Raw genomic sequence first — 9327 nt, forward strand, 5'->3', positions numbered from 1 at the left:
ACAGTTGATGAGAAAGCAGTGGTGAGAGGGAAAAAAACCCCATACACACGGTGCCATTCACAGCATGATTTAACCGCCTTCCTCTCGATAAGGCGAACCACTGAAAGTCTTGAAAGCAGGAAAACAAATCACACCATATTCACCAACAACATTTTACTCAATCACGTTATTGATTAATCAAAGTTGAAGCAATATATTTTTGTCAGAAAATATATATTTTTTTACACTAGCACCATGAATTAAGCCTTTATATTCAGAATATGCTAATTTCTGGATGTAATTGTTTTATGACTGTCACCTGAACTAGACAGAAGAGCTGCATGAGTCAATCAGCGTTTCACCTTATGTACAAATTTCTGTAACATAAAATTGGGATGTCAGCACTAGAACAATGCAATGAAATACAATTTAAAATAAAGCAAAACATTTTTTTTTCCTCTTGAGACGTTGCTGGTTTGTGACTAGTATTCTCAGGCCGTTTCCTAGATGGCATACCGGAGCCTGGCAGTGTTGTTGTGTGGAAGGATAGGCGTCCCCACACAACCGAGAGGATCTGGTCTTTAGCCGCAATGAAGCAGCCTAAGAGTTCAACCCGACATCTGGTGGTTAAAGCCAACCACTACATTCCAGTGATGGACTATGACCATGGACCCCAGCCAATTATGATAAAGTAAATATATCTATTGCATAAGCACCTTAACCTGATAGTTAAGTCTCTCAGGTTATACTGTTCTAGGTCCATTTTCATTTATTGATGCAGATTTGGCTTTTCAGTAGCAGGTTTCTAAAGACGGTAAATGAGGGACACACTCCTTCGTCAGGACTAAACCCTTAGCGCCCTGTCTCTACCACCGGTGTCCTCTTCGAGCCCGAGGTGAGCCCATGTGCTTCAGAGTTCTGTCCTGGGGGGTCAGCTGCAGGGACACGGGAGGTAAGGGCCTCCCTGCACCTCCCCCATGGCGCCTCCTTCTAGTGGCGGGCGAGGATAACGGACCTGTGGACACACTGCAGAGGCCATTCCACCATGCGTGGTTCCAATTACGACAGGAAATGGCGAAACAATAAGAGTCCCCAGGCCGCCACACTCCCCATCCGTCTCCATAACTGAGGCTGATGGGTAACATGAAGGAGACTTGTGTCCTCCAGCAGGACGACGGGACAGAATTTCAGGACATGACATAGGAAGCTGTGTGTGTGTGTGTGTATATAGTACTGAAATGCACAGGCAGGAGCTAGTGTAGCTATAGTAAGAGTGTGTGTATGAACGCATAAAAGTAGCTACAGTGTGTGTATGAATGCATGAATGTAGCTAGTGTGTGTATGAATGCATGAATGTAGCTAGTGTGTGTATGAATGCATGATTGTAGCTACAATGAGTGTATGTATGAATGTAGCTACAGTGAGTGTGTATGAATACATGAATGTAGCTACAATGAAAGTGTATGTATGGATGTAGCTACAGTGAGTGTATATGAACGCATGAATGGAGCTATATATAGTGTGAACCTTGGAGAATATGAAAGATTAAATACTACTGCTACTAATAATGCTGCTGTCAACTTCTGCGTACTATCCCCCTGTCACTAAGACAATTCAGTGCTTTTCCCCATTTACTGTGTAATTTTGCAGATCCCTCGATATATTTATTTCCCCGTAATGACCAATTATAGACAATTTTGCCCCATTTAGCATGATTAATATATATTCACAAACCATACTTCAAACAAACATTTGCTGTTCTCTCCATTTTATATTTTAACACCCATTTTTTTCCCACATTAATGCATTTTCAACAACAAAATAAAAACCTATTCAGACCGTGAACATGATGCTAGCTCTTCCTGAAGCCTCTCAGTCTCCTCAAAAGACTTCACCTATTAGACAGGGGTCAAAGTTGAAATTCAGCAGCCGCACCCAGGACAGACCGTGTCAAGAGGCATGGCCTGTTACAAGATATAAAACAGCCTGCTGCTTCTGTGTGGCCCAGGTAGTGCACAGGGTGGTTCTGCCTCTCTGGTGGGATTTCCAATAAATACAAACCCTGTCAGTGTGAACAAGAAGAGCCAATAGCCTAAACATTTCACACGGCTTCTGACTACTTTCAATAAAACGTAATTAAAATATCTACATCATTTAAAATTCATGAGAAACCTTCAGAGGTAGGGCTAAAACCTGATGGCACTTATTAAAAGCTACGGGTTAAAATCTTAGAGAAGGACTAGTCCCTGAATGTGAAACAGTACACAGTGGCAAGTAAAAAGTAAATTCCTTGTTAATAAATAGCTCAATGCATTTGCAGTATAAACACAGTATTGAGAAAAATATCAAAAGTGGTACAGTCTCTATTGCATTGGCTCTCGTATCCCTCAGACTCATGACTCAATGTAAATAACCCAAGAAGTTTACACATGTGCCAAACAACCTGATGAATATTTGGTCATTGTACGTGTTGATCTTTGATTGCATTATTGCTTGTAATATATCAATTTCCATATGTGCAAACATGTTGTCTGGCGGAGAGGAAGACTCCGGGCCGTCGGTCCAGCGAGTCGGTCAGCGCGTCCTTCTCCAGTACCAGACGGCGGCAACAAAGGCCACGGCGGCGATGACTGTCACGGTACGCCACCTGGACACGCTGCTGATCACGCCCTCCTGCAACACACGGGGACAGCACACGCGTCAACAGGCCCTGAGCGGTCGCCCTGGCAACACGGCACGCCTCCCCCCCCCCCCCCACCTCTCCACGCCCAAACCAGTGTTAATATGTAACGGTGCTAATCTCTAAGCACAGGACATTTGCTTGTGGTTTGCATAAGAGGGGCCACGCCGTGGAGGTGTGGCACCCGCCTGGTGATTCTAACAAATGGGGGGTGGAGTGTGCGGCACTGTGAAAACGCCAATGAGTCGACGCTTCCTTAATTTTAACCCCTCGCCGCAGACCACAGAAGAGAGCTGCTGTTGTCCGTAGCAGCAGGGCGATAAAAAGGAGAAGCTGATGGGTTTGATTTGAACGAACCTTCCTTGAAGGAGGCGCCCGCGTCCTAAACGCGAGCTAAAACCACCGGGGCCTCGCTTCACCCTCAGCCACACTCGCACGGCTGGGCTGCAGTGTTCACGCCCTGTTCCCAGGAACTGAAACTCCAGTGGCACAAACCACAGCATCCTCCACTGGGTTGTTTGAAGTCCAAAGCCTGAGAAAACTCGTGCCGTGGACTTTATGGTCCTGTCTATCTGTGCTATAAAAGTGTCCTGGTCTCAGGAACTGTAGAACTTGTACCGGGGGGGTGGGGGGTTGTGTGTTTCACAGTGACAGTGGCCTCATAGGCTTTGGACACATTTGCTCTAATGTATTAAAAGAAAAACCTTCTTCTCAGGCCAGACCAAACCAGAAGCAAGAGTCAAAACAACATGTGTTGAATTTGCATAGCAAAGCCACAAACCTGCCCACCCTCTGCCTAATTTTATCTGCCATGCAGTAATTATGATGATGAGCAGCCATCCCTCTTCTGAGTGTGTGTGTGTGTGTGTGTGTGTGTGTGTGTGTGTGTGTGTGTGTGTGTGTGTGTGCATGTGTTTCAGTAAAATAGTGGTAATTAGTTGTTGTGATGATAATGACTGCTGCTGGAGGGGACGTCTGCGTCTGCCAAGTTCACCCACACGCAAAGTTTGCAGCTCACATGTGACTTTGTTTTTGTTTACTGTGTAATCCAGGTAGGGCGTAGTCATGATTATGTATACAGTTCATGAGTGTCTGGTGCACAGTGGGTCAGTGGGTTTGGCCATGTAGTCCTGCATGGAATGCGTCTGTGTTTGCAGCCCGTGGCTTCCTGGCACTCGAGTGGGCGTGCCTCTGTGTGTGGTAGCCTCCATCTGGGGCGACCTGTGTGGTTCTGTACGGGTGGCCAGACAAAACACACACACACACACAACTTACCCATCCTCCCTGCTGTCTGATCCAGGCGGAAATGTGCTCTCTGATAAACTGTAATACCCAGCTAATGATCATCTTGATGATTTCAAAGTGTTGTTGAGTCAGTGCCTGTGGGCAAACAGGACCGGGTTTATTCCAAAACTTTGTGATGTCTACACATTGTTGCCTGTATCACATTACCATGTTGGAGCAATCATGAGGTAATTTCAAAGCAAATGTATTCAAAGCAAATTTCTCTCAAAACATCACTGCTTTTTTTTAAACAAAATGCTTGGCTAAAATACAAATATATATATCTAATATACAAATTGGATAAAGGAACATTACAAATGTATAATAAATAAAAATGTAACATTGCTCCCAGATAACATCAGTTCATGACCCTTGCAGGTTTTTAGTGCTACCATTATCCACTGGAACACCTCAAGCCAAATTCACGTGCCCCTGTTGCTAGAGCCTGTCAGACCTTAACCATCTAAATCTACTACAGTACGGTAGGAGAGACATTACCTTGAAAATGAGTCGATATGCTAGGTGAAAAAGAGCCACCACACGTCCCCAGTTAATGCCATCGCTGAAGATGCTCCTGGCCACGGTCATGAACACATCCTGAGCACAGTTTGCTTCCACCGTGTTGACGAGGCTGTCCAGAAGCACAACGCATTAGTCCAAGACCATAGCACAGCAAGACGTAACTCTGTGCACTCCAAATGAGAACCGTGTTCACACACACAAAACAAAATGTCTGGGGTAATCCTTACCGTTGGAGCTCAACGTTGCGATTCAGATCGTCAGCGATCCGAAGGAGCTGATTGACAACCTCTTTCATATGAGGGTCGGTGGCTTCATCAGCTTGACCGCCGAGGTCTACTGAGCTCACCTGCATGTCTGGATTCTCTGCATTAAACCGCCCGACAACATACCTTCACGAACCACAGGCAAATTAAATGGGAGAGCAAAACAGAAATTGCTTGGTTCAGAAGAGACCACAACACTGTGCAATTGAATTGAATAATTGAATTGAATAAATGTTTAAATATTAAAATCTTTAATAACCAAATTCATCTTATACCCTCTCAGTACTACTGCGCCTTCTTCTATAATCCTATCATCTGTAACATCTGGAGGAAAAAAGCAAAATTGTTGTAAATAGACAACAGCAATGACAAAGTTGAAGTCTATCTATCGTTACAGGCAATACCACACAGGTTATTATCACTTATTCCATATTAATTAACTTAATCGCCTACATTTATCACTACCTATAACTATGTTCGCTCTTTTTTATGGTTATATGGTTAAAGGTTAACAAGGCTGGGTAATTCTCATATCTGTCTGTGACGTAAGAAGAATTTCCCAAGTGGTCGGAGTCATTCATTTGATACATTGGATAGATACGCTTGACCCCAAACTAGAAAACTTTTGATGCATTCCAAAAAACGGAAATATTTAATTAGAACGTACATAGCGATTATATTTGAGCGACACTCGAATTTATTTGGCAGTGACGCCAGAATTCCAACACATGCTAACTAGCCGAAGAATTGTGATTCGATGTCTTATTTGATGTAGTTTGTCTTACCTTCACCACCCGTGGCACCTATTAATTCACTGTCTTCAGCCTTATCGTTTTCATGAGAGTCTGCCATTGTAGTCTTAATGTAAAGATCGTATAAGGCTGGACGGCACAGCTAATGTCGGCTAGCAGGCTAGCCACCCAGCCCGAGTTATTAGCTCGAATGACTTCGCTTCCAATTCGAATATCTGATTTATAAATACTGACAAATTCGCAAAGAATAAACTGCTTTAAGCTGACTTTGCCACTTAGCTAACTTCGTCCACTCCGATGAGACACCATCGAAATAATTTAAAGTCACACCTAAAGTTAGGCAGGAATGATGGTGGTAGCTGGTAACTTCACAGAAGTTTCACGTCCATTTGAAACATGAAAAACAAGGAAGTACTGCGGAAATGGGCCCGCCTGTGGCAAGTCTATGGCCGCTGCGGTAGTTTTCCTCAAGAACCTTCTCAAGAGTACATTTTATTGTAGTTTAAGATTCACTTTAGTAGTATCCTGGCATTAGACTATATTTCTATTGGAAACACTGTTGGCACACACACACACTCAGTCTGTGTGTAGTAAACTGTTGCTCGGATACAAATTTCTATCATTATGAAATTAGTTTGTTAATTGTTATTTATTTATATACATTAGGCAATTTAATTGCATTTTTTCGTCACCAACTAAGCATAAAACATAACAAATTGGAAAATCTCGTAGTAAGCGCAAGTCTCGCTATGTCGTGAATCTGATCAGATCTACCCCAAAACCCTTCTTCTCATCTTCTAAACCAACCAGGGCCCCTCTGTGGTGGAGCGAGCATTACACTGAACACTCTTTCCCTTACATTTAAGATGACCTTAACATGATTATTTTGGGAAACAAGGCCCACAACGTTCCAACCTCTTCAACCAGGAGAGTTAAAAAAAAACATTTTCGCCAGAAGATGTCGCTGTTGATTGAATAAACGGGTTAACCCTGATCCCTTTATCATGAAGTGCCTTCTTAATTTTGCAGTGTCGAGAATCTGATCAACCTCCAGGACAGTGTATCACGTCCAGAATTGTACTTGTGATGTACTAAGTTAAGAATTGCTATATGTATTTAGCAAATGACAGCAGACCTAAATACTGTTCTTCTCTCGTTTATCTGGCCATACCAAACTCATCTGTGAGTGTTTTGCCACAGTCACAGAATGGATTTTTAAATTACTGAACAATGCTACCTTCAAACCTTTATTTTTTTCCTTTTGTGTGCAACCTACCTAACTGGTTCTATCATACTTCAATGAATTCAATAGCCTGTATGGAGACAAGCAAAGTAGTACTATCAGTGTTCAATCTGCTTAAGTAGCGTTTAACTTGTGTTCATCTAATCCTGGTAGACATGCACCACCAAAAGAGGCAAGCTGTGTGCATACTGTATTATTTTGTTATTGTTGTTGTCATTACATTGAATTAACTTTGATATGCCAAGTTAATCATCTAATTTCATGGTAAGCATATGTTCTGTGATCATGAAGCCAGAACTGAAATCAAGTGTGAAATGCTGAGACGGTTTTCTGAACACATTCTGGACTAAATTACTCAAGAAAAGCTGAGACTTTCGCACTGTTCAACCCTTTCAAGCATTTTTTTTAACTAAAACAATATTTCCAGCGTTAGATTTTCTTAAACCAAGGAGGTGGGTGTAAGCTCTTTTCATAAAGGTAGTCACAAATGACACGTGCTGAGTGTAACGTGTTCCTTTTTCAGAAAGTGGCACTGCATGTACCCACAGCTCAAGGATGGGTTGAAACTCGTCTAGCGCCTGTCTAACAAAGCGACTGACTCATTATGCAGTTCTGACCCACACACTAGCAATTACTGATTTAACAATTTTGAAACACTTGATGCAGGAACGTGCCATCACACACACAAGGAGAACCCATGTCCTGCTGCTGCATCACCGGCCAGAGGGGCTCACGCAGACCGGGCCCTTCGTCTTTCCCACAACGTCCCACAACTCTTACTATCACACGTACAGGCCATAACCGCAGTCATGCAGACCCAGATCGTGCTGTTTGAGTGCATGCAAAAATCACTACACCATCCCTCATCAGTGTGGAGGAATCTGCCTGACGACACCAGGTGATCAATCATCACCTTCTAATTTAAGCCTCCCATTGTGTCATTAGCTGTGGCAGGGACAGGAAGTGTGCATCGTCTAGGAAACAGCCAATGGAGAGCTTTAGGGAGGAGGAGGCAGGTGGTTATGAGGAGATTTATGGAGACGTTCTCCATCGTGGATGGGGATGGCCCCTTTTCCTCACATCTGGTTTTTAAATGTATCTCTTTTTTAAATAAATGTTTGATTAATTACTACTATAATTAAAGTGTTAGCGTGCAATTAGATGAAATAACTGACTGAGTAGTAGATTATCTGATTGTAGATTGCCTTTTCCAGCTGTGTAGAACTGATATGCTCTGGCTCCTTGTATGGTCATTAGTGAGTATACTAATTATAGTATTAGTACTAGTATTAGTATATACTAACTAGTATACTAGTATACTGAGTAAAGAAGAACTTGTTCAGTGGTAATGGATTCAGTGTACACAAACACCAAATTATGTGTCCTTTTAAAATTCCACTCAGAAATAACATGAGTAAAACAATGATTATAATAATAGTATATTTGGTTTTCTGGTGCCATTTTTTTTTGGGACCGTCTGAGCTTTGTTGTATTATGTTTGCTTACCTGCTGCTCACACCCATTTTTACATACAATATCTTTGTGGTGTGTAATGTTTACTGTTTGATTAAAGCACTTTATCTTCACTTATTCTCTTGAGAGGTGTGTGTGTGTGTGTGTGTGTGTGTGTGTGTGTGTGTGTGTGTGTGTGTGTGTGTGTGTGAGAGAGAGAGAGAGAGAGAGAGAGACTGAGGTAAGAATTTGTCATGAATGGTGTGAATTGGGCTGATGGGGGTCCTAAGAGAAGAATTCAATTGAGCCATGAAAGCTGAAGGCAAAAGGTCAGTACACATCATTTACACTCATTTAAACTCCATTATCATTGTCATTTCACTGTTCCTTACTTTTAATGCTCAGTTTATCAGCAAACAAATCCCAAAAATACCATTAACTGCTCTGTATACATGATCAGCTGTGTCGTAAAGGTTGTGTGTCTACCATCCACACTTTATCACTGTCCAAGCTGTAACATCATGTCATAGTTTACTGTTGCTTGGTCAGTATCTGTTCATGTAGCAGGTCATCCGCCTTAAATCTGAATCCTGGGGTTTGCTTGCTGAACTGTTAAACACCACCAAGCACATACAGTGTATCACACACGTCTTTGTGTAGATGAATTACTCTGTCTGACTCATTCTGCACTACACGCCACCCACAATGCTCTGCTTTGCATTCATGCTACTAAATATTGCAGTATGCTAATTTGAGATTTAATTTGTCCCTCATTATATTTTGTCTGAGGCTTGTCGATACATTTATAAACCTGTTGAGGTATTTGCAATATATTTATTTATTTAAATTCATAGTAAGACTTTTTCACAGAGACATAATATGCTTATCATAAAATTTCTTGTTCTACTATTAAAAAGCTGTGCTGAACAGTCATATTTTTGGAACTGTCATTATGAAGAAACTCAAGTCTGACACAAGCACGGAGCCGTGGGGTTAAGAAGCATCCCTGTCTTCCCTGATCCTTTCATCCCAAAGCCCACTGGCTCTGTCCTGGTCCCAGGCACTACCAGTACTTCACTGCTAACATTCTCTGGTCCAAATATTGCATTCTTTGTTTTACACATACATCAATTAATGTTTGGTTGCCAGACA

The 9327-nt window shown here is 42.2% G+C and overlaps 1 protein-coding gene across 1 annotated transcript; it reads right to left on the reverse strand.

Moving 5' to 3' along the window:
- Positions 1-1684: 1684 nt before the first annotated feature.
- Positions 1685-5945, reverse strand: LOC143528153 (apoptosis regulator BAX). The gene is made up of 6 exons (XM_077023709.1): positions 5514-5945; positions 5004-5052; positions 4693-4854; positions 4442-4574; positions 3935-4039; positions 1685-2652 (listed from the first exon to the last, which is right to left on the reverse strand). Exons 1-6 carry the CDS (start codon positions 5578-5580, stop codon positions 2554-2556), a joined length of 615 nt encoding a protein of 204 aa, XP_076879824.1. The 5' UTR covers positions 5581-5945; the 3' UTR covers positions 1685-2553.
- Between the last annotated feature and the right edge of the window lie 3382 nt (positions 5946-9327).

The sequence above is a fragment of the Brachyhypopomus gauderio genome, chromosome 12, assembly GCF_052324685.1.
Source record: "Brachyhypopomus gauderio isolate BG-103 chromosome 12, BGAUD_0.2, whole genome shotgun sequence".
Lineage (NCBI taxonomy): Eukaryota > Metazoa > Chordata > Actinopteri > Gymnotiformes > Hypopomidae > Brachyhypopomus > Brachyhypopomus gauderio.

Coding starts and splice junctions, on each gene's coding strand:
- LOC143528153 (XM_077023709.1), bottom strand. CDS start 5,580: ATGGCAGACTCTCATGAAAACGATAAGGCTGAAGACAGTGAATTAATA. Junction 4,855..5,003: donor GGCGCAGTAGTACTGAGAGG/GTATAAGATGAA, acceptor TGGTTCGTGAAG/GTATGTTGTCGGGCGGTTTA. Junction 4,040..4,441: donor CATATCGACTCATTTTCAAG/GTAATGTCTCTC, acceptor GTTTGCCCACAG/GCACTGACTCAACAACACTT.